This window comes from Taeniopygia guttata, chromosome 4A, assembly GCF_048771995.1.
Source record: "Taeniopygia guttata chromosome 4A, bTaeGut7.mat, whole genome shotgun sequence".
In the NCBI taxonomy this organism is placed as follows: domain Eukaryota; kingdom Metazoa; phylum Chordata; class Aves; order Passeriformes; family Estrildidae; genus Taeniopygia; species Taeniopygia guttata.
Window position 1 is genome coordinate 9,739,384 of NC_133029.1, and position 24,299 is coordinate 9,763,682.

Here is a 24,299-nt window from a genome sequence, read left to right on the forward strand (position 1 = left end):
CACATAGCTATTTTAATTTTTGAGCTATTAAAACGCATAAGCTCCACATGCATGTGTGTGTGTGTATGTGTATACATGAACACATCAGTTCTGGGTTTTTTGGTTTTGCGTTTTTTTGTACTCTTCTTATTGCTGAAGTCTGTGATGTAGGCCGGAAAAGCAAGCCGTGCTCAAAATACTATAGCAAAATTTCCCAAGAACTAGTAGTTTAACCAGAATATGTTTGTGTTTTGTCCCTTATTGAGATTGTGTCTGATTGTGCCTGGTGTGTGAAGCAGGCATGCAATGAGAGCCACAGTTAGTGTGGTATCTACATAAAATACTCAGTGCAAGTATGTGTGTGTATTTCTCTGTGCTGAGACCAATAGAATATCACCACAATAGTTTTTGAACAACTCATGGAATGAAAAATCCCAGTGCAATGAGGGAATACCTGCTGGGCTGTACTGAACTATCTGTTCAAACAGTTAGTTTAAACTTGGTTAATAAACAACCTAAATCTTAACACCTCCCATCTATATATTTTCCCTTTGTGCTGTTACAGGTAGACTTATGATTGGAATCTCAAAATATTAGAAACTCTAGCTGGACAAATAAATGTGCACAGAGTACATTTTTATTTTGCCATAAGCAATGTTTGGTTTCAGGGGAAGCGGTTTGTGCATCACCACAAATTGATAGTATGGGATGATGAGGTGAGAACTGTTGTAAAAGAAACCTGGATTACACAATAAAGTGCTCCCATTGGGATCAGCTGGTACATTCTGAATTCTGTAGTTATGAACCTTCAGCACAGTGTCATTTGCCTCACCCTACAGCTGGGTACTGGGAAGGAGAGACTTCATTACAGGCTAGAGGCTCTGCCAGGGTGGCAGAGACTCCTGTGCTCCTTGTGTGCATCACTGGCACCAAGAGAAACATCTGGGCACTGTTGAAATAGATACCAGGTAAAATAAAAATACACATAAGGACTGCAAATACAACTTTGCCCTGTGAATTTTCAGAGTTCACCAAAGCTTATTAGAAAAAAACAAAACAAAATGCTTGAGAGGTGACTTGACTCCAGGGAATAAACACTTACAAAGGGGAAAAAATAGTGGTTTCAAAGAACTTTTTGACTTAGTTCTGAAAAGTGTAATGAGATCCAGTGGACGGAGTCTGGAGCCAGACACAATCAAATTGGAAACATGACCTACATTTTTAATGGTGAGTGTGCTTAGCCATTGGAACAAAGTACAAAGTGGTGGATTCTCTCCTCTTGATGGCCTCAAATCGAGAATAGGTGCTTTATGGGGAGATAAGCTTTAGTCAAAAATAGTTATACTTTAGTCAAACACATGTTACAGGGCCTGGTATAAAGGTAATTGGGAAAATGTAATGGTCTGTGGCATCCAGGAGGTCAGGCCAGATGGTATAATGATCCCTTCTGGCCTCAAACTCAGTGAATCTCAGAATGAATATAAATGCCATCATCTGGATCTGCATTTGAAATAATTGCAGCCAGAGATTAGACATGCAACTGCATATGGTTCAGAATTGATAAACTTTCCTCCCCTCCAGAACAAAGGCCCTTATTTATGCCTAATTACATGGTGCTGTTGTAATTCAGGTAAATATGTGTTTGAAATTCAGATGCCATGTCAGCAGATCAACTTTAACTTCTGTGTGTGTGTGGTGTGGAGATCTAGTTTCTAAAGCTGAATACAGACCTGTTTGCACAGGAATGTATCCAGGAGGAGCTCTTGTGTGGACTTTTGCTTCACCCTGAGAGTGCCCTGATGTGATTTAGCCCTGTCAGCTTTGAAGATGGCTCAGCTAAATCATAAAGACATGGAGGTTCTGGGCTTCAAAGCAGCTGGGTGCCTAATGCTGATGACTGCCCGCACATTGCTGAATTTTACGGGAGAGTTGTTGAAAGAGTAATAGCAAAAACTAAAATGGTTCAAGCTTCTATGAGTAGATTTTCTTATGCTGATATTATCACAAACAGCATCTCTGCTTGCCAATGCACATGCATCTGCAAAATAACCTGCTCCTGCAGAAAGAAGATATAAGAAATATTAACTGGCAAAAGAAACCGCATTAAAACACAGATGACTTTTAATGTGATTTTCACCTATATTATGTAGCTTTCAATTTTAGTGTTATCTCACTCACAAAGCATTCAAAACAACTGTGCAGGTAAGCAGTGAGGCTACGCAGAGGAAATAATATTGTTAAAGTTCAGTGAAATGTCATCATTTATCGTATTGTGGGCATTTACCTGTGCTCAGAAGACAAATGTTGATGAGTTTCATCCATAAAAGTCCATAACCTTTTGCATTCTCAGTTCTTCTCCACAATGAGTTCCGATCAATGGCACCAAACATTTTCCAGGTGATGAGAAAGTTTATTTTTTCAAGTTCTCAGCACCATAGGGAAATTCTTACAGTAGCTAATGTGCACCTTGAGGACTGAATATTTTGAGGTAATGAGGTTTTTCCCTAGGCTATACATTTAATTTAAAGGGGGCAAAAGCATGGATCTGCAGCCACGCTCATAACTACAGTCCTCACCATTAAATCATGTCCTCAAGTGCCATGTCCAGGTAACTCCACCACTTCTCTGGGCAGTCTATTCCAATGCTTGGCCATCTTTTCCATGTAAAATACTTTTCCTAATATCTAATTTAGTTCTCCCCTGGTGCAGCTTAAGGCTGTTCCTCTCATCCTGTCACTTGTTACCTGGGAGAAGAGACTGACTCTCACCTTCCATCACCCTCCTTTTGGGGAGTTGTAAAAGAGCAAGAAGGTCCTCTCCTTTTCTCCAGGCTAAACATAATATGAACAATGTGTGTGTCCCAGAATATAAAGCTGGAATCCACACCTACATCCAAACTCTATTTATTATAACCAGCTTCAATTTCTGCCCCCTTTTTCCCAAGCAGCACACATAGAATATGATGACTAACATGGAGGCTGTGTAAATACATGCTTATCTGTGAATTTCAAGCCACAAGTTCTTTGTATTTTCCTTCTGCATTGATGTCCAGAACCTTACAGCTAATTACACATTTGCTAATTGTAGCCTGCTTTTCTCATCCTCCTTGATTTCAGCTCAAAAAGGAAACATGATAATGGTGACTCTGCAGATACTCTAAAATAGCCAATGTTTTTCTGAATCTCAGCATTATTTTCTTATGTGAATAACAAATATCTCTCTGCAGATACTATTCTATACTGTTCTGAATATTTTTTCAGGTTACACTAAAAATGAAAGTGACATGAAACAGTGAAAATCATATTTAAAGTTAGCTGTGTTTTAATGTGGCATTTTACCAATTAGGTATTATGTCAAAAACTTTACAAAAGCCCCTGATTTTAAAGGTGCTTTTTCTGTACTTCTACAGGGATGGCATTTATGGTAACACTTGTATCAGCAAAACCACCAATGCGGGTATTTTGCTTTTTGCCTTGCTTTATAGCCCTTTATACAAGGCCTTCCTATAACAGTTCTGCAGTAGCATTAATTTCATAAAGGTCTCAAAGGTCATTCTTATTTTCAGTCAAATATCAATAACTGAGAATTTTAATGATGCTCTTGCATTAGTGTTATAATATTCAGAATTGTTATAAAATTCAACAATGTATGAAAATGTCATTGCTAGGGATGAATGAAGCAGCTCTGAAAATGAAAATCAGCCCAAATCTTTCAAAAGGTGTTAAAAAAACTTTGGGTAATTTCATTTTCTCTCTCCCTTCTGCCACTTCTCAGGTACTTCTACAAGTTCCGGCACCTGAAATATCATCATAATTGATTTCTCTAGACAAAGGAAGTGCTTACAGCTAATTATCTAAACTTAAGTACAGCATTTGGTACAGTGCCATGTGGGAAATTATTACCTAAAAGGGGAGATAAAAACAGAAATCAAAAAGTGAATAAGAATGTGAGGGTAGGAGGAGATCAGGACTGAGGGAAGGTAGTAAGGCTTCTCAAACATCAGTCTTGGGCCTAGTAATATTTAACATTTTTAATTAATGATGATCCCATAAAAAAGTAAGTGTGTGCTAATGGAATTTACCAGTGGCATAAGGGAGGCAGGCACTGTCACTGCAAAGATGAATAACACCCTCATTTAGGAAGAACTGAGTGACCTTGAGAGTAGGAGAAATCAGACAAAATTCAGAAGGGTTTGACTGCCAGTTCAGGCATCTGGGTTTTGTTATTCAGGTTTCTACTATACCTGCATGCTCACAGGTACTAAGGAAGGGAAAACACAGACCATACAAATCTGGGTATTTTTGCCAGGGTAATGAAACACCTGTAATGGTGTATGAGGCAAGTGTTAGAAATCGGCCAGGATGGTGCACACGATTCACAAATTATTTGCTTCAGTTTTGGGAAACTATGGAAAAAGATGATTAGGGTGACCATGGAAAGGAGAGACTGCAGTGCAGAGGAATTTGGCAAAATGAATGCTGAGAGAGGCCACTATAAATACCACATGGGCATACACTCTAGGAAGAGAAAACATCTATTTAAACTGAAGGACAACATTGGCACAAGAACAAATGAGCATAAATTGGTCATGAATAAATTTAGGGTAGGAACTGGACGCCGGTTTCCAAACAACAGAATAGCAATGTTCTGCAATTGCTTTACAGTGAGAACAGTGGAAACAACAACAACAAATCCCAAGCTACTTTTAAGATGGACTTAAATGAGTTTCTGAAGGGTATTATATGATGTGTTTGGCTAAGATAGCAGAGAAGTAGACTTGATGACCCAAGAGATCTATGCAGTCCTATCTGTCTGAGCCTGTTTTTCACGACCAAATATTTCAGAGCACTTTTAAGTGCTTCCTTTCCTTCATGTATTTTTTAGATAATTTTTTTATAGCATACTGCAGTGACTGCTAGCTGGACTGATTTAAGAAAGGCACAAAACAGTGGTGCCCAAAATATGCTGAATACTCTCCAAACAAAACAAGTGTGCAGTGTCCTACAGGGCAGTGCTTGGGTGCTTGAAGAAATCACCATTTTCTGTGAGGGTGAAGGGGACATAATCCCAACAAGAGCAGCACCCCTTTGAGCCTCAATTCTCATTTCCCTATGCTCCCAGCCTGCTGCTCTATTTTGCCTTCTCAGCCCCATGCACAGATGCAGTGTGTGAAATAGGACAGCAAACAATGCTTTAGATCCACAAGATTAAATGGATGAAACCTGGAGCAGTCAGTATGAGCCTGACTGGATGCCAAACTGCAGTGAAGATGGTTTGTTTGGGGGCATCCCTCCACCCTCACAAGTGTGGTACAGAGGTGTGTTAGCATGTCACGGTTTATCTTCTTTCAGCCCAAGAAGCCCCTATGTCCTTTGGTTTGGTTTATCCTGCTTGGTGCTGTTATGGTCTGGTTTTACTGTTATTAGAAAAGCCTCTGCCTGAATTAAGGTGCAAATGAGACCATATGCCAAAGTCAATAGTATGGATTTTATTTAATAGTAAATATGAGGGGGAGAGAGAGAGAGAGAGAGAGAGTGTGAGAGAGAGTGAAAGGAAGAGAAAGAAATAGAAAAAGGGGGGGGCAAGAGAAAGAGAGTGACAGAGACAGAATAAAGACAATCCCACCACTCCATGGATCCCAGAGAAGTTCCTTTGATCCTCTCCAGCTGGTCTTCTTGGTGGTGAGGGTCCCCTGAAAAGCACAGAATCCAATGGAATCATATATGCTCAGGCCAGGTGGGAATGCCCAGGTACCTCCCCCCAAGGTGGGGGAGAATTTGATGGTGTCTCACAACAGGTCTGTTGCATCACTTTGTGTTACCCGCGATGCTGTGGTGCAAGGCCTCAGGAATGAGTCTGGGAAGCACTTTGGGGGGTCTTTGATGGATTATGACACCCATGTGGATGTCCTACGCATGTGGCCTGTGGGGCTGGGGATTTCACAGCTGGGCTTCTTTGTGTAAGGGAGGATGGATGTTCAGTGCCTCTGACCAGAGGTTATGCCATGCACAAAAAGCCTCCTCCCCCACCCTCAGTTGTGGGAGGGTCTGTGTACACCTGGCCTCTGTAAGCTGTGCTCTCCCCCACCCCAAACACAGCCAGAGGTGATTATCAATGCAGCTGCTGGGTTTGGCTTTCTTGTGGATGCATTTTCTCCCTCATACTGAGATTATTGAACAACAGTGTCCCCTTTATGTTACCTATGTGGCTTACCTCAGGGTCCAAAGCTCCAGTCAGGCATCTTCAGAGAGGGGTGGGCTTCTGTGCTTGTAGCTTCTTTATACAGTTTTTGCTATAATAGGCAAAACTACTTCATAACAATGTTTAAGGCATGAACCATTTCAGTCCCCCAGTGGGGACACAGGCGCCCCAGTGTTACTGTCCCTTGTTCCCCAACACAGCATTTCCGTGATTTCTTAAAAGCTGCAATTCCCCTAGTCAGTGGGGCCGTAAAGGGACTTGTATGGAAGCCTGGGGTTGAGATTCAGTAGCTGGACTTTTATAGATTTCTTAACCAGACTAGCAAAGTTGTGTGTTTACAGCTGTTTTACAGTAATAGATGCTTCTTCATCCAAGTGCTGGAGAATGCAGTTTGGCTGGGTGAGGTGCACATTAGGAGAGGAACTCACAGTAAAAAGTTTTATGATTTTCTTTAGTTGAAATCTAATGACTGGGACAATGAAATCTGCAGAATTAAATGATTCTGGCTGGTTTTCCTCTCCAGCTAATTACACACATACTTTTTCTAAAATCAGCTATTAATATTGAGAATAGGTTAAGAAATGGGAAAGTTGGATGAAATCCACAAGAGCACAGGAAAATGAGAAGAAATAGGCAGCAGCTTTACAGCTTGTTGCTGTCCACATTAATCAGATTTGCAGTAGGCAGCAGCTACTTTATGTGCAAATACTTTAACAACTGGTTTAAAAAACCAAGCAGGATGTCTGAGTCCCCAGGTTCATGTAAAGGGGGTAATGAATACCTGCATAATGAGATAGAAAGGCCATAAACTCGGTGGTGGGAGTTTTCAGTCTCTCTTCAGCTGAGATTTCTGCAGCTTTCTCAGCCTCTCAGTGCCAGCCAAGGAGGCAGTCACTTGCCAAGGTCTCCCTGTGGGGAAAGAGGCTCTTGGTCTCCAAATGCTGCAGCTTTGTCATCAGTGACTTTGTGCGATGCCCCATGCATGAACTACCCTGTGACTCTGGGATCAGAACTACCCATCCCTCAAAAGGAAAAACTAAAGCTAGTTTGAAAAAAATATTTCTAAGGAAAAACTATATTGAAGATCAAAAAGTAAAGACATTGCACTGTGAAATGGTTGAGAGAAAAGACTTTGATTGATTGAAGTTTAAAAAGAGCGGCCATTATTTTTGCTATTTTTAAATTTCATTTCTGTTCCTGAGCTGTGTGTATCTTAAAAGCTATTTTTTCACGTATCCTTAACTCCAACAAGGACACAGCATCTGCGAGAACCCGGATGAGATTATTTCATTCTGTCCTGTCCTGCTACTAAACTCAATTTAAAAGCAATCAATCATAACCACAACCCATACTTATTGCTATATTTTACTGACTTCTTGCTCACACACACAAATGTGGGAAGGTGGCTCTTCAAGAGAGGGTGGCAGCCTCATGCCAGGGATGAATTTAGCCCTGAGCTTGCTGTAGCCCCATGGTGGCCATAACTACAGGGAAACATGCTCAGTTCTTCCATGGGTGGAAATATCTGTGGGGTGGAAACATCTGTGGGGCACATTAAAGCACATTGACAGCTTGTTTGCAAACAGCTGTGCATGTGCATGTGGGAGCATTCAGTTGGCAAGTATACTGAGGAATTGTCTTCAGTCACAGCAGGTGAAGAGAAATGGCTCTTTCAGACATGGCTCGGGATTTTGGATGCCAGTTCATGCCCCACATGAATGCAGCATTGGCACCAATGGCATCTGGGAAGATGTGAGGGGTCTCCTTGTGTGTCCAAAGAGGAGAAATGACATTAACAGTGATTAAACAGCACCAAAGCCTTTGAAAGCACCCCCTGGTGAGGTGAATCAGCCCGGGCTGGTGCCTGTGGTGCTGCAGCAGCTGGTGCGGAGCTGGGGCTGTGCTCGCACCTGCAGCCTGAGGCGAGTGCTCTGGTGAGACAGTGAGGTCAGATGACTTCCTCTAGTCTCATCCCTGGGGATTGTAAAAACAAGAGGTTAAAAACAAAACAAACCAAAACAAACCTTCCTTGGAGTAACAATCCTCTCGGTTAACAGCAGGAGAGGGAAGCTCCTGGTGCAGCCGCTGACAGCAGTGTCCTGGTCCGGCCCTCCCCGTCCCAGCTGGGGCAGCCATGGGCCCTGGCCATCGTGTGCCTCAGCAGGGCCGTCCCTGCCGAGCAGAGCCACATGGCCGAGAGTGGGTGTGAAATGACACCTCCGCAGGAGAGCTGTGAGGGCGCGAGGACCGTACAGCCTACCTTAAAGGAAGACAGAAAGGGGCACAGGAAAAAAACCCACAAAAACTCTGTGTTCGTTCCTCACTCTTCCCTCAGTGCCGTCTCACCCCTTGCAGAGGCTTCAGAGGTGTGAACACATCCTGTTTACATCTGCCAGCGAGACGCGGAGGCTGAGGGAGTGCAGGGCTGAGGCGCTGTCGGAGGGAGCGCCAAGCCCGGGAGCACGGCTGCAGCGGGACAGGCCCTGGCATGGACACGGTGCCCGTCTACCACGGGGCCATCACCCGAGAGGCTGGGGAGAAGCTGCTGCTGGCGGCGGGCACGGACGGCAGCTACCTGCTGCGGGACAGCGAGAGCATCCCGGGGGTCTACTGCCTCTGCGTGCTGTGAGTGGGGCCGGGAGCGGGCCGGGAGCGCGGGGCTGCCGGGGCTGCTCAGGCGGCAGCTGAGTGCCGACAGGCCCCTCCACAATAGGGGGGTCCCCACAACAAAATGTGTTCTAGTGTTGCCATCGGCTTACGTGAGTGAGGCTTTCGGCTCCTTCCCCTTAGGATAGAGGCGTGCAATGAGTGGTGTGGGTTCCTACACCAAGCAAAGAGGAACAGGTTTTGCCTTGCAGAGCCCATGCTTCCCACAGGCAAAAAGCCATAAAGAAAAAGCAGGCAGGCACATGGGAAGGATAAGCAAGGTGCCATGGAGAAATGCCGGGTGACTTGGCTCAGGATGGTGTGTACTGCCTCTTTGTGCTGGATAACCCTCTTGACTTCTGCCTGTGTCCTTCTGCTTCCCTAGTGTGCTCATGGGTGTGCTCAGCAGCATCCCCGGTCACCCTGTCATCGGGAAAGGTAACACCGAGTGCTGCCATCCAGAATGTGCCTTTGTTCGGGATGCTCTCAGTCCCACAAGCTCGTGGCTTGTCCCACAGGCCACGAGGCTTGGAGCAAACTACCTGTAATGGACATGAAATACTGATGGTAACAAACTAGGTGATAATGTTTCATCAAATAGGATGAAAAGGGAGAGATCTGATGGGATGGTCTGTCAGACAGAGGGCAAAGATTCCCCTGGGAGAGCTGGGGGACTTTATATTCATAAGACCTCATTTTAATGAGGAAACTTAATTACCGTACTGTTGGCAAAATTCTTGGAAGTCCTGGTGACGCTGTACCGTTGCATCAGAAAAAAAAAGATGACACTTATGCCTGACTTCAGTAGGAGAAGGAACACTAGAGAAAACCCTTTTAGGTCCAGCATGAAATCAGCTAACAGAGGGAACTCAGGTACCTGGCAAAAAAGAGGAAGAAGGTCCTAAGTCAGGTGTTCCCCAGATCCCATGAATACATTTCTGACAAGATGTAATTAAGCCCTGGGTGAGCATCATTATCTTCCAGTTATAGACCAGTAAATGGAGACATGCAAGAAGGTTATAGGCAATCCAAAAATACACAATACGCTTCTCAGGGAAAGTCTTTGTGGCAGAGGATGTATTTTTTTCTTCTCTCATGAAATCAGGTGAACCAAGTTAGGTGCTCGTGCTAACAAATACCTTAACAGCGAGCTGAAAAATGGGAAATAAGAAGCATCTTGAGTTAAATGAAAATGGAATAGACATAGCAAGAGGTGAGGAGTGCTATGATTCCTGTGATGGGAATAGGCAATAAAACCAGAATCTCTTTAAAATAACTATCAGAGGAAATGGGGATATACCAGCCTTACACTCAGAAGTCATTCAGTGCAGGTGAAACACTAAGGCATTAGAGAAAGGGTCAGGAAGAGTGTAACAATGCTGAATAAGACAGAGAATAATAGAATTAGTCCACCATCAGTCTTAATCAGGATACAGGTACGTAACAAGGTCTTTCAGTAGTACACAATCAGTTGGGATTTTCTGTATACTGGTAGTAGTTGATGCCCTTTGAAAGAAATTTAATTAATTTACTAAAATATGGAAAATGAGAATGGGAAGAAATTAAAGCATTTCTAACTGTGAAGCTCTGCAGTCTTTGTAGGAAAAGATACTTCAGTAAGAGACAGACCAAATTGTTTCTAAAATTATGGGCCATTCATATCTCCATGGTATGTTGCATTGAAACATGTGTATAATAAACAAAAGGGTAAAAGCAAAAAAAATATTAATGGTGAGTGTTCTGAAGGCTCAGAACATAGATCCTTGATAGTTATTCTATAAAAGAAATTTGAAATAGATAAAATCTAAATGAAAAATATTATGATGAGTATGAACTGATACAGAAAGACAGCTGGCTGAAAAATGGTAGAATTAAGACTTGGTTCCAATACTTCTTAACAGTCAGTTCAAATAATTACGTAAGAAATAGCAGATATGGGAAACAGCATGTCACACAATAACTGTGGAGACAATTTTTATACCCGGAAAGGATCCCACACTGAGAGAGCAATGACAGTTTGAAGAAATGTGGGCTATAAACTAGAGAAGTGCTTTGACAGGCAAAGTTTGCCAAAGCAGAGCACTTTGGTGGAGAGACTGGAGGAACAGGAAAGGAAGGTGTGAGAGATGGAGATACGTATTCGGTAGAGAATGCTGAGCCTGGCTTTGGCAAAGAAACCAATGGACATAACCTGTCCAAATTCCAGTCTGAACATCATGGGCAGAGATGGAATAGGTGACAAACATGCATGTGCAGGGCAGCTCTGGTAAAAACTGAGGGAAGTGTGCAGTTGCTGTTTTCACTCTCTAAGAAAATTAAAGAAAGAATAAGTATTTCTCTGCTTTTTAAAGTAATTAATTCTAAATAAATAATGAAAATTATTAGGAATAACAAAGTTATTCATCAGTTTACATTGTGGTTCAGAATCCATGCTGAAGATTACTATAAGAATATACTGACATACAAAGATGAGACAAAAGATTAATTTACTAGAAGTAATGAAGTGATCTTTGAAACATGGGGAATAAAGCTGATCAGCCATTAGATATACTGCAATAAGTATCAGAGCTAAACAAAATATTTTGCATGTTTCCAGTGAAAAATTCTACCAGGAGTGTGTATGTTTTATCCTGTAGGTAGTGTTTCTATTGCCATTAGAAAACAAAAAGAGAAAAATAGTCCAGTTTTCCAAAATCAAGACATGTTCAGTCTGTCTTCTTTCCCCTCTCCCTCCGCTTAACCTGAGGAACTAAAACAAACTAAAGCAAACACGAAGTCCTACAGCTTCCCAGTTCTAACCCTTTTTAGGGTTCCTTTTTCCATCAATGGGGAATTACAAGGCACAGTTCTGATGAAAAGAAATATTTATCAAAAGAGCAATTAAGCATATATTTGGATGACAGTGGTGTCATCTGCTTGAATTCACATTAGTGGCTGCTCTGGAGTTCCAGCTCTAGGTACTGTAGTAGTCAAGCCCTGTGATTTCACTGCATTGCTTATGCTCAAACAATGTCTCCTTTCCCCAAGAAACTGCATAAATTTGTAATGCCACAGTCACCACCACATCCTTCTCCTCAAGCACCTCCAAAAAGCCCTGACATATTTTGGCAGGCTTTGAGCCTCCTAAGGCACACAATGAGTACTGCAGTGTTTATGGTCAGGCTCATTCACCTTTTGCTTTTCCAATTAAAAAGTGGAGCCCTGACCTTTAAAAAGGAGAAGAGTCAAAGACTTCATGAATCCCTTGTGACTGGCGCTGATTTTACAGGGCAGGCATAAAAGAGACAGGTAGTAGCATAAAACCTGACCTATAGAGGTGGGTAACTGCAGCAGGCAGCACCCTGTTGGAGCATTCATCTAGAAAACTCTGCTTTCTCTCTTCTTTGTTTCTCCTCAGCTACTGATTTATCTCCCTTGAATGCCACTTTCCGCTTTCTGAAGCTGAGATGTGCACATGGTGTGCCTGAAAGCCTTCAAAGACACAAAGAATATTTTCTTGGTGTGACTGCGACAAAGCACAAAGGACCCACTTTCAAAAATATTTTAAGACCACAATTAAACTATGCATGGAAGAGTAGGAAGGTTTTGATTTGCAATTGTATGCTCTGGGGCTCTTGCAAACAGAGGTGCTACTTTCAGATTTTGGCAATGATTTGAATACCAGATGCTCCTGGGTCTTCATTGTATGAATATCATTATTGAATTGATAATATTTACTTTAAGAATGTTGTGAATATGTCAACAGAGGTACACAATCCTTTCCTGGAAACTTTTAGAGTTGCAGTGAAAAGCAAGATTTTTGCTGTTCCTGAGAACTTGTCTAGAAGAAACGCATATGCTTTATAAAACATACACGTTGTACCCATAAACAAGTTAGACACTACACACAGTACACCAGCGTTTTAATATCAAGCCTGATTGTTCCAGGGAGCTTTCTTTACTGGTCTGGTTTCCTCTTTGCTCAATGCCCCATTTGACATTTTTAGCACACTCAGAAATCCTCTGTGCTCACAGCTCCTAATGAAGTCAGTGGGGGACATGGGGCACACTAATGGTGACTACTTTGAGGAGCAGCCTCTTCAACCCTGCCTGAAAAATGTATAAAGAAAATGCCTGAGAGTGCCAAAAGCCCCATGATCCTTTACAGATATACGAGCACACATGCAGAAACAAGCAGCTCATGCCTGAATTGGCAAAGATAAAGCATTTGTAGTTTGGGTTTTAAAATTCACATGCTTGAAAATACTGAGAATGTTAGTAGTTGTTTCAGAGCTGTAAGTAAGACAAACACGATGTGCTTGTCAAACTGTATGTTCAGATGATTTGTTTGAAACCAGCTGTTTGTGTACTGTACTGCATTAAATTTGTGGAGAATAATCAAAAGCTGGAATTGAAAGCTGTTTAGAGCTCTTGAAGCAAAGTAATGGCAACAGGGATAGGCTGCAGTCCTATCGGATTTTACGTGTGCTATTTTTTCTGTCACTGCAGCCATGGTGCACAAGTTCAAGGCAACGTGCTGAAACTTTCTGATGAGACAGATTCATCAGCCATACAGTACAAAGGTGTAATACAGGATCACAAGCCAGCCTCAGCTGAACATTTCCTTTGTTTCCTATGTATTCTTTTTGATAGACATGGCAGAATAATTGCATTTTTTAATAACACTGCACATCATCATCATAATCCTCATTTAAGACGTAATTTGAAACAAAATAGGCAGCCCTTCAATTCAGCATAGCTGTTGCAAATATCACACACTGTTTTCAGCTTTGAAAAATGTCTTCTATAGCACAGTGGTAAATTTCACTGAGGTGAGTATTTCAGGTGCCTGCTTACCAGAGTGAGTGTTGTCTTTGCTGAGCATAACTTACCTAATGACCTTCACATATTCCAATGACTTTTCTTGGAAAGATAGACAGACTGAATCATGGAATTGATGAAATTTAGTGGGAGGCTAAGTTATTGGCCTGACGTAAGGTAATAGCCTTCTAATTAGCATCTCAGATTTGAATAAATTCTTACTTTATTTCTGAATTTCAGGAAATTTCTCTTTGAGTATTGCTTTTGGCTGGAATCTCTTTGTTGCAGACTGACACAAACCCTGCTCAGAAAGGCTACACACTTGCTCTCTAGGTAAATCAGCAGCATTTCTTCAGACAGTTAGGAGTGTTGAAGTGGTAAAGATACTGACAATCTTTCACAGAAATTTCTGCATAAATCCAGAGCTACTTCACAAGACTTAACTTTCTCTTTTAAGCTTTTGTTAATTTCAGAAGATAATACATTTTTTTTATAATGCTACAGCATTACAGCAAGTTAATATGTATAACTCATGTGATATTGAGGGTAAATTTTTCTCACAAGAAGTGTTGATAAAGGAATCAGTGACAGGAATCAGTGACAGGAATCAGTGACAGAAGTGTTCACTCAAGTGCTGCTGTGATTTAAACTATAGTCACTCTGTTGGACTTTTCAGATGTTGTAAACACCAGTCTAACCTATTTTATTCACTCTTGCAGACATAGAGCTTGTATCTTCCACATGATCTCAATGTGAATGCTATTTCTTCAGCTTGAGTTAGCTGATGAGTGGTAATTTCTGAGTTGCTGTGCTTAGCTGAGACCTAAGTAAGGAGGGAATCAGCCTGTTTGTCAAACAGAAAATACAAATTCTAGGAGAGAGTGAAGAAAAACTTACGGGCTCCAAGGCACTGCTGCGTATTCCCCTAAATTCACGAGTTTTGGCTTTGTGGTAGCCATCTCCCACCTTTGTAGCTCCTGTTTTGTCCATGCAGTCTCCCACATTCCCTGTCCAGAGCTGTCCACTGGGAAACACCCTGAAGTTGTTCCCTCTGGGCATTCAGGAGCTGATCTGCACCTACATCAAACACCTATGATAGGGCAGAAGTGGCTCCAACCTGACCTATGCTCATCTGCTCCATGCCATTGACCCCTGCTACTCAGTCCCCTTGAGCTCCAGCAGGGCTCCTCTCCAGAGCAGGGTGGTACTCATCTAGATCTATGGCATTAAGGGGTTTCTATGCATTATCTCTGCTTGAGAGATGAAGAATTTAACTGTTTCGCAGAAGAGAAAGGTGACACAGGAGGCCCAGGTCTGCAGTACCCTCTAGCTTTGGGTTCCCAGTGTTAAGGGCCATGGGAAGGGATTCTGAGGCTACCCAAAGTTACTCTGCACAACTTGCTGACTTTGCTTGCATTGCTGAGGTCTGTTTCCTTGTTTCATACAACTTTGGCTTCCAAAACACCCATCTTCTGCTGCTGGTTGTTTCAGCATTTTGTGCTACTCGCAGACCAAGCCCCCTCATACTTTACCTCTGTATATCCTCTTCCTTACTCATTTAGTCTTTCTGTCAGGGGTTCAATGTTTGTTGCTGTTTCCTTGCCCAGCTCGCATAGATATCAGTCCCCTTTTGTTTCCTTCCACATCCACCCCTCTTAATCCCAAACTTTCTGTCCAAGATGCCCAATTGCTAAATTACCTTCTGGTTTTTTCCTCACTAATCTAGGCCAGGCAGCACACATACATTTGAGATCATGGACACTGCTTGGCTGAGTGCCTATAGTACAGCCAGTCTAGACATGGTGATGTTACAACTGCTAACAACCTTTGGAGGGTGCTTCTCTTGCAGCCTAGAGGGCCACTACTGCTTTCAGAGACTGCAAGAGATATACCTTCTTTCAAACAAATGTTATGTCTTACTCTGAAAACTGGGTACCCCCTCCTCTGACAATTAGAAGTTTTTTTTAAACATGGGAAAAGCATTGTTTTGCCTAACACGTTCCCTTCTGCATTCTCCATCCCTAAATAAGGGTGAGGCAAACCAAAGAAATGAAATTTTAGTCTGAAATGCTGAAATGTGGTAAAGTTATAAGAAACTGACTCTGGGCAGAACTACTTTGGGGCAGAAACGACTCTGTTTGTAGGCTACACCATAGTCTGATTCTTAAACTATGTTGTAAAATGAAATTCCAAGGTATGGTCAGGTTGTAAATGTACCAGGTAAGAAGTGGTGATTGACATAACACAGTGACATCTGAAGAGAAAGATACATACAGAGGAAGAAATTGATGTAATTTATTGCTGACATGGCTTTACCTCATCTCTCTTTCTCCCTTTTAATGTGTTCAATTTTGGGCTCAGAAATGAATAAAAATTTGTTTAATAAAATTTCCCAACTGAGATGCAAAGTATTTGGAAATTATTTTAAAGTATACCATGCAGCTGAAATGTCATCATTAATTTTAATCTGCAGCATGCGTTTAATGTCCTCGGGCTATTTCAACGGTGCAGAAGATTGTAATCATTCACCTGTTCAAGTAAATGCAGCTTTAACAGGTCTGATCACAGCTAAAAAGGAGGAATGGAGAGGACAGGTAGACAGATGGTGTTTCAGTATGTCATCTGTGAATGATACCTTGGTAACTCCTTGGGAGGAATTATCTGGCTATAAAGAAAAAGAACCTGTAATATAAAGTGGACTGGTTCCTGTAATAACAACTTTTTCTAGGTTTTCCTTTGACAAAGTTTTCCAAGGGAATGTTTTGAAATGAAGACTGTGTTAGTGCAGCTTCCAGCTGGTATAACACATCCTTCCCTATGGAGACAAGAAAAAAGTGAGATGTCACAAAAATGTCATAACTGATGACCAGAGCACCCTTTAATAAGTGATATCTGGTATTGTCCTTACAGTAATGTCTCTTTTCTGCTTCCCCTCACCAGCATTTTGGCATTTGTTGCCTATGATCAAAAATTTCTTGAGCCTCATTCATCAAGATTTTAATTAATGATTGTTCCTTCCCCTTGAGCTTCACTGACAGGAGAGAGGAGCTTTGCTGTTGTGAGTGAGGCTGTGTTTGTCCTTGGGACAGGTGAAGATCTTCACCTCCAGGGAATCTTTCCCTGGGTGTCATGAGCTGGTCCTTCTCCAAGATGTCCTGGTACACTGATGTACTGAGAGTGCTCCCTGAGATCACACCACATATAGGAACATTGTGTCTCTCTAGGAGCTTTTTTTCTGCCCTGAAGAGAGTAAAATGTAGAAAATTGAGCTGTCCTCTTACATTAGCTGGAGAATTTCTCATTTCCCGAGACTTAAGTTTCAGTAAATGAACTTTTTCACTTGCTTTTTTCCAGTGTTACATGCTTTATTCTTTGGAAGGCAATGTCCTCTGCAATCTCAATTTTAATTTGTGTATTTAATTTTTCTTTTAAGAAAAACGCCCTGATCTTTCTTCAGCCCACACTGATCTTAGTTCATGTGAGGTAGATTAAATCATAAAAAACTTTTTCAAGGGAGGCTTTTTCCCATGTAGCAGTAAACTTGACCCAAAATCATATAATTTGTAAATGGAAGGTAAACTCTTTGAAGTGGTAATGAAGGAAGTTCCTGCTGCATGACAGGAAGTTTTGATAAGATCACATTCATTGGGAGAGTACTTATCAGAAGAGCTGTAATTCATTTTGTGGAGACCAAGGTCGCAATGGAAAGTAGTTCAATGGGAAGACCTAGCTGTTCATCCTCTTAACAAAATGCACTTCCTTCCTTTTGGGCATTGCCTTTGAAGAGGCAGATGTGGATGTCCAGGTCATCTCCCATTTGCACAGTGTCTTGCTTTCCTGGTGGCTTCAGAGCGAATAACAGATGATAATGTTGTGTTTTTCAACTTGAGCACAGTAAAATCCCTCAGACCTGTCAGTCTTTCCTTCTCTGGGAAAAACATGAACATTTGCCAGGAGAGTGGAGAGCTCTCACCTGTCCCTCACGAGGCTGTGATAACAATGTCATTCTCTTCCCATTCCCCACACTGTGCTCAAAGCATCCATCTTTTCAAATTCTTGTTTCTTTTTCAGAACCTCATGGCTTTTAATCTGAACTATCCTTTGTGCTTTCCCTGTGCTCAGCTGAAATATTTTACAGTGTAATATTTTAAAAAATGCAGGATAGCTGCCTATCTTGTATCTCACCATACTTCAATACTGAATATTATTTTATCTGACCTCTGTTTTTCAATTCATTTTGCTTAGCAAACCTTTCTGGCAGAGTGCTGAGAGCTTAGAGACAGTTCAGAGTCAGAACATCACCACAGCCTCTCCTCTCAACCTCTTCAACTCATGCAGTCTCTTGTGTAGAGAAAACAATGAAAGAAACAACAAACGGCAGTTTTCCAGACAACCATGCTGTTTGTAGAAAAATCAGATTTTAAAGGGACTGAAGTAGCTGGATAAACATTTATTTTGGGAAAACCAAGAATCAAGCAAGGGTAGTAGAATCATAGAATCATAAAATGGCTTGGATTTGAAGGAACTTTAAACATCCTTTTGTTCATCCAGGTAATCTAATAATCTAATTCCAATTTGCCCTGATGTGGGCACGGATACCACCCATTAGACCAGGTTGCTCATACCCTTATGCACAGTGTAGTATTGAAAATAGAAGGCAAGGGAATGAGTTTTAGATGTATAGAATCATAGAGGTATGATTCTGGTGTATTTGAAACTTGAAAAAAGTCACTGTGGAGAAGGTTAAACACCCACTTCAAAGAGATGGAACAAAATGCCAGGACCTCTCTGGTATTTCCCAGTACATTATGGGAAATCCTGTAAAATCCTTATTTCAGTAAGCATGTATTTGGCTGGTGTTCTGCATACTTAGGTACAGCAAAGCTCCTTGTGGTTTTGAGAAAAAGATTCATGTGAACACCATGTAATAAACAGCTGATGAAACAGGCACAGCTCTCAGTCTTTAAGAAAGAACATGATGGTACAAGACTGTCTGAGTGGCCTAAAGAGAGACACTGGATTCCCCAAACAAGAACATACATAATCTAGTGGCTTAGAGGAATGTGCTTTTAACCAGCTGGATTTGAGTTGTGGCTTCAAACACCATTGACCATGTTGCCATGCCATGGACATGAAAGCAGTTCCACATTCTTTCTTCCTCCTGCAGCCACAACAGGTTGTTCACATCTCTTCCCAAGGTCTGAATGCCTGAGGGACTGCAGATTGCTGAAGAAAAAAGGAGGGGAAAAGCAGTGATGGCTGTTTTCCTGCTTGGGCTTCCCTGAAGTGAGTGTGGCCAGCTGCTTTTCTGGCTGTCTGGTAGCATATAGAAAGTCTGGGGAAGAGGCTCTTGGTAGACAGGAAGAGGTGGATGAAGCTGTGGTGGGATTGTGGAGCAGTACCAGGCACATTCCCACACTTGAGGAGAGGAGGGCAGTGTCTCAGCTGTGCACAGGGAGCTTGTCCCTGCAGCAGCCCGGATGGGAGGGAATGGCTTTGTGTCCTTCACCTCTGTGTCTGATCCCAGTGCGAGTCAAGTGGTGGGGGCAGAGCTCACAAATCACCACAGGCATTTTGCTCCCACTTTGATGGGTTGTAGCAGCAACCCAGCTCTTAACAACTTCCTTCTAGGGAAAATTATACAGCCACCACTTTGCAAAGGTTGCTGTAATGACTTTTAAACGGGAATTTTTCCAGGAGCCGTGACACAGATCATAAGTAATTGCAATCATATGATGACTTTGTCACTGATGGTTTCTCATATTTTGTAGTAACTGCTATAATGCCATGCATAACTGGAAAGAAATACAGTATGTTTCTGCTTTCTTAAGAATAAGAATTGATGGTCAAATAGGGAACGGTCCCTAAAATTCTGCTGTGTAGTCATGTAAATCTGTCTAGTGTGAATAGAAACATAGAATCATAGAATATACTGAGTTAGAAGGGATCCATCGGGATCATTGAGTCCAACTCCTGGCACAGTGCAGGACACCCCAAGAATCACACCATCTGCCTGAGAGCATTGTCCAAATGCTGCTTGAACTCAATACAGTCCTTCTTACCTGAGACCATCTAAACTAATGCTGTACCCATGGATCTGCTATTATTTGATTCTGAGCTAAATTGTTGGATATTAGTGTAGTAACCTACCATGTAAATCATTCACTGAGTTGGGTTCATGAGAGAAGCAAGAGTGACTTTGACATGAGTTGTGTCTTCTGATTAGACTACGGCTCCTTATTCCCCAAAGACTGATTTTAAAAGAAGGAAGATTCCATACTCTTATATGTCTCTTTTATCAGTATATGAAAGTTGGGAACGTATGGGCAAAGCAAAGAGTAATTGATTTAACTCCTATGTAGCTATATAGTGGGTATAGCTTTCCAAATAAATTACAGTAATGACATTGCTGCTGTTAACATCTGCATTTAAATGAGTCACAGAACAGTAATGCTACCTGTCAATAATACACCTTCTTTTTTGCAGGAAAAGTGTTTCTGACGTGTGTCAGTGAAAGGATGTAACTGAAAAAAACTAATAAAAATGCTGAGAAAGGAATAAAAGCAACGCCATTTAATATAAGATAACTGAATACTGCTAAACTAGATCTGGGTCAGACCAATGCCTCTCATCCCAAAAAAACTCAGTAGGTTTAACACTGCATCTAGCCAGTGGTTTTTTTTTAGCTACCTAGAGCCTTTAGAGGTGAGTTTATTTTTAAGGAAAAGTTAGCAGATGAGCTAATTCTCACATAACAGTGTAGTTCTTATGAAAATTGTCACAAAAAATGAATAATAAATACCTGTTTTTTTTTTCCACAGGCATCAGGGTTATGTTTATACCTACAGAGTGTCCCAGACAGAAACTGGATCCTGGAGTGCTGAGGTGTGTAGTTCTCCTTTCCCTTCTGAAAATTTCTATATCCTGTTTGATATAGATTATAGATTTAATGAAATATATTTAAATTATTCATGTTTCTGTCTAGTCTGATTTTCATTGATGGTAATCGATCTAGAGTGCATCCATCAGTAAGATGTCTTGGTGCCACTTCTGACAGTCTAGAACTCATAAATTAATTCCCCGTTTCATTTCAGCTGTTGCATAATGCAATAGTGCATCATTTTGCATCATTTAAAATGGCAAAAATATTGTGGTTTTATAATTTGACAAGCACAATCTGTTTCCTTCTATCCTGTGTACCATCAACGTCAGAATACTAAAGAAATAATTTTCAATATATGGTGTTTTAATTCATTAATCCAGATTAATTAATCATTAGTGCAAAATATAGCCAAAACTTGATACAAAATATATTTTCACCCATCTGATAATAAATTGGTAATCTGGGTGCAGAAAAACATTATTTGTAATACAGACAACATTTAGGTTGATGAAATTGGGATGTTAATCTCTATTTATTTTATGATTTTTTCCCTTTGGATGCACTCTGTGTATTAATTCATAATTAGCTTTCTGTTTTTATGTTAATAAACATTTATGTCAAATATTGTATAATTTCTAGACAGGCATAGTTCCTTGGCCGTTACTGTATTGGAAGTGATTCTGGAACTCAAAACTGATTCTTGGGGTTTCCCAGAACAGATCAGGGGGTGGAAGTGACTGACATTACTGTGGAGTAGGTAATTATCCATGTGACTCTTGGGAATAGTGCCCAGTATTTCTTTCTATAAGACATCAGGATGTTGATGTAAGGTTTAGGATTTGTAGTGACCAAGACAGAAGATTTTCAGGACAGGGTTAGGGTGACAGTGTAATAATCATGCCAGAGTAAGCACTGGCATTTGTGGAAGAATGCCAGGACGCCAGGGGCCTCCACCTGTGCAGGGTAATTCCATGACTGAGGCTGTAGCCTCTTTTTACCCCAGATGACATCAGCATCTGCAGTGAGGTTTTCTGGTGCTATATAGACATGCTATAATGTCTGGCCTATGCTGGTGCCCTGTGTGTGGCTTTTGGGCTTTCCCTGGCTGTATTTTAGGCAAACCTTACCTGAATTTCAGACCATAGGTGTGCTGAATGCCCAGGCTTCTCTGTACATCCTCTGCTGGAGAAGGTCCTAGTTTCAGATCCTTGATACCAACCCATAAGGAACAGAAACCATTAAGTAAATGTTGTAAGACCATATTGGCTTCAGCTGTTAGTTGGACCTAGGCTGCTGTATCTGATCCCCACAGAGTGTGCCTCCAAGGCCAAAACAGACTCCAGAGGCAGCTGGTCCTTTCCTGCTTCTGCTTCCTTCCCTGTGGCTGGTTAGTCTCTGAGCAAGCTCAGGTCACACCCATCTTTCAAGGCAGGGAATTTAAAACAGTGCTGGTGCAATCCCAGCCAGTGTGAAGACTCCAGCTGGTTTCAGGGAGGCTGGATTTAGCTCACAGCTGCTGGGTGAGAGCAGTGTTCCTTGAATGGGACTATGTTGGCAGGACCCATGCTTATCCTCCCTTGACTTTGGTGAAGAGGAGTTATTATGAGAACACCCTGAAGGATTTAACAAAAACATTGTATTTTTGATTAAAAACACATATAGTTTCATTTAATACTGTTTGAAAATTTGCTTATGTAGAGAGATAGAATAAATTCACTTTGAATAAATAGGTAACGTTTGGCTGCTGTCTGTACAAGAAGTAGACAGGAATACTCAATGAACACATAAGCCAGCATTGAATGCTCCAAGAAGGGTTTGCAAAGAGGCTGTGTCCTTGCTGGGATTTAGTGGTGTGAGGACTCCCTGTCTGTAGTAAGCCTAGGTTGCTCTCTAGATTTTCTCACTGGTGTTTCTAGGATGGAACTATCTTACTAATACAGGCTAGAAAGTTATTGTTAGGAGGTTAAATCACAATAAGTCAGGGTCAGAAATAGCAAAGGGTCACTTTAAGTCTGCCGAATTAGTGTGGCAGTTGAATGTGGGTAATTAGTGTGGGTTTCTCTTGTAGTGATTAAGAAATTGTCCCTCTCCACCTTTCTATTGCCATGCTGCTGGGAACTGCTCAGTGTAGTAAGGCTGGGGTGCCCTGGGGAAAGCAGAGAGCAGTGTGGCTCGTTGACTCCCTGGAACAGGCACACCAGGGGGTTCACATCCATGGCTGGCTCCTTCCCTGGGAGCTGTGTGCATTTCTGAGGACAAGGCCTGTGTGCCAGCACAGAGTATCCAGCCCCCCTTCTCACCTCTCCCCCTCTGGCTTTGCAGACTGCGCCTGGGGTCCACCGGAGGCTCTTTCGGAAAGTGCACAACCTCATTTCGGCCTTCCAGAAACCCAACCAAGGCATTGTAACACCCCTGCAGAACCCAGTTGTCAACCACATGAAAGCCAGCTACTCTCCAGGTACTGGTGGGGGGAGGAAACCTTGGCTGCAGTTGAGCAGAGCCCTCCACAGTGTCAGGGATAGAGGTCTTAGACTTACTTGTATATTTGACCTGAACTAGCCAGCATAGTGACCTTGCCAAAAACGTGCTCTTAACCTTGCTATCGTGTAATTTGAAATACTGTCACTCAGGTGCTCATTACAGACAGGGCCTGTCAATGTGATAAGAAAATGGATTTTGAATATGTATTCCTGAGTGCTATGAGAGCAATGGCTGCCTTCCCTCACCACCACCCTTGCTCATGGAAGTATGAGCCTTCTGGACTGTTCATTTTCTTACAGTGTTCATCTATTCAAATATTTGTGATTATTTCTCTTAGGGAGGAATGAAGGCTATGACCTCCGTCTGCAGCCATCATGAGGATGTCTCCTGAAGTGTGACATAACCACATCTTCCAGCATCTCCTCTAATCTATGCTTTAAAACAGAATGATTTATATGATAGTAAATACAACTCTGTGAGTTTTTCTTGTAACATTTGCAGAAATGTGTATTTCATAGAATTTATTGCTCAAGATGTAGAAGGTTAGATTTTAGAGTACTTTGAACTTACAGTGGGGTATTTTTTGGGTTTGTTTTGGTTTTTCCCAAGAGAGGATAAAAAAGCATGAACTGCTAAATCCTTTATGTCTATTTTCCCCCTTTGTACTGTCAAGGAAAAATATTTTTCCCTTCAAGATCAGTTCTTAATTAATAATTAGTTATTAATTTTACATTGCTTAACTTTGGATCCTGCTTTGCTTTGTTCAGGTTGGCATTTATGCAGAATTGGGCAAGTCCCCTTTTATAACCTTAGGAGAATTGTTTACATTAAAGTGTCCTTGCCTTGGATGGACTGCGTGTTTGTCATTCATACAGTTCCTAAAGATATTCCAGACATGAAACCATGAGGATCCCCACTAACTGATTTCCCATCAAAGCAGTTGCCCTGCCCTCTAACAAAATCTGTAGTTTTCACCAATGACCAAGAGCATAAGTAATGCACAGAGTAACCAAGAACACCGGATGAAGTGGAAAGCCTTGTTCTTTGCTTTTAGGTGTTCCCTGCACTTGAAACAAGCCATCTTTGCATGCAAGTTAAAAAATAAATTATATATGCAAGTCTCACGTGCTCCCATCCAGAGCAGAATACTAACAGTGATTAAAACTGGACTACAAAAATATATGTAATTACAGAAAAACACTCCTTAAACATTGTATAGGCACCTTTGGGTTGCTCTGGTTGTGTTTTATGCCTATACTTGTCTCTGCAGATCTTGGAAGGTTGAAAGTATTTCCTAAGAGAGAAAGAG

The 24,299-nt window shown here is 41.6% G+C and overlaps 1 protein-coding gene across 2 annotated transcripts; it reads left to right on the forward strand.

Annotated features, from left to right (window-relative positions):
- The first annotated feature begins 8,228 nt into the window (after positions 1-8,228).
- Positions 8,229-23,838, forward strand: SH2D1A (SH2 domain containing 1A). Of its 2 annotated transcripts, XM_002192207.7 has the most exons (4): positions 8,261-8,805; positions 20,448-20,511; positions 22,832-22,967; positions 23,328-23,838. In XM_002192207.7, the coding sequence occupies exons 1-4, from the start codon at positions 8,669-8,671 to the stop codon at positions 23,366-23,368; spliced, it is 378 nt and encodes a 125-aa protein (XP_002192243.2). In that variant the 5' UTR covers positions 8,261-8,668; the 3' UTR covers positions 23,369-23,838. The 2 variants fall into 2 exon arrangements, with proteins under 2 accessions (XP_041572201.1, XP_002192243.2); XM_041716267.2 differs by lacking the exon at positions 23,328-23,838 and having other exon boundaries at positions 8,229-8,805; positions 22,832-23,313.
- The last annotated feature ends 461 nt before the right edge of the window (positions 23,839-24,299 follow it).

Excerpts from the sequence above, each read along its gene's own strand:
- SH2D1A (XM_041716267.2), top strand. The coding sequence starts at position 8,669 with ATGGACACGGTGCCCGTCTACCACGGGGCCATCACCCGAGAGGCTGGG. Across the intron at positions 8,806-20,447 it reads GTCTACTGCCTCTGCGTGCT|GCATCAGGGTTATGTTTATA; the intron begins GTGAGTGGGGCC and ends TTTTTTCCACAG. Across the intron at positions 20,512-22,831 it reads CTGGATCCTGGAGTGCTGAG|ACTGCGCCTGGGGTCCACCG; the intron begins GTGTGTAGTTCT and ends CTGGCTTTGCAG.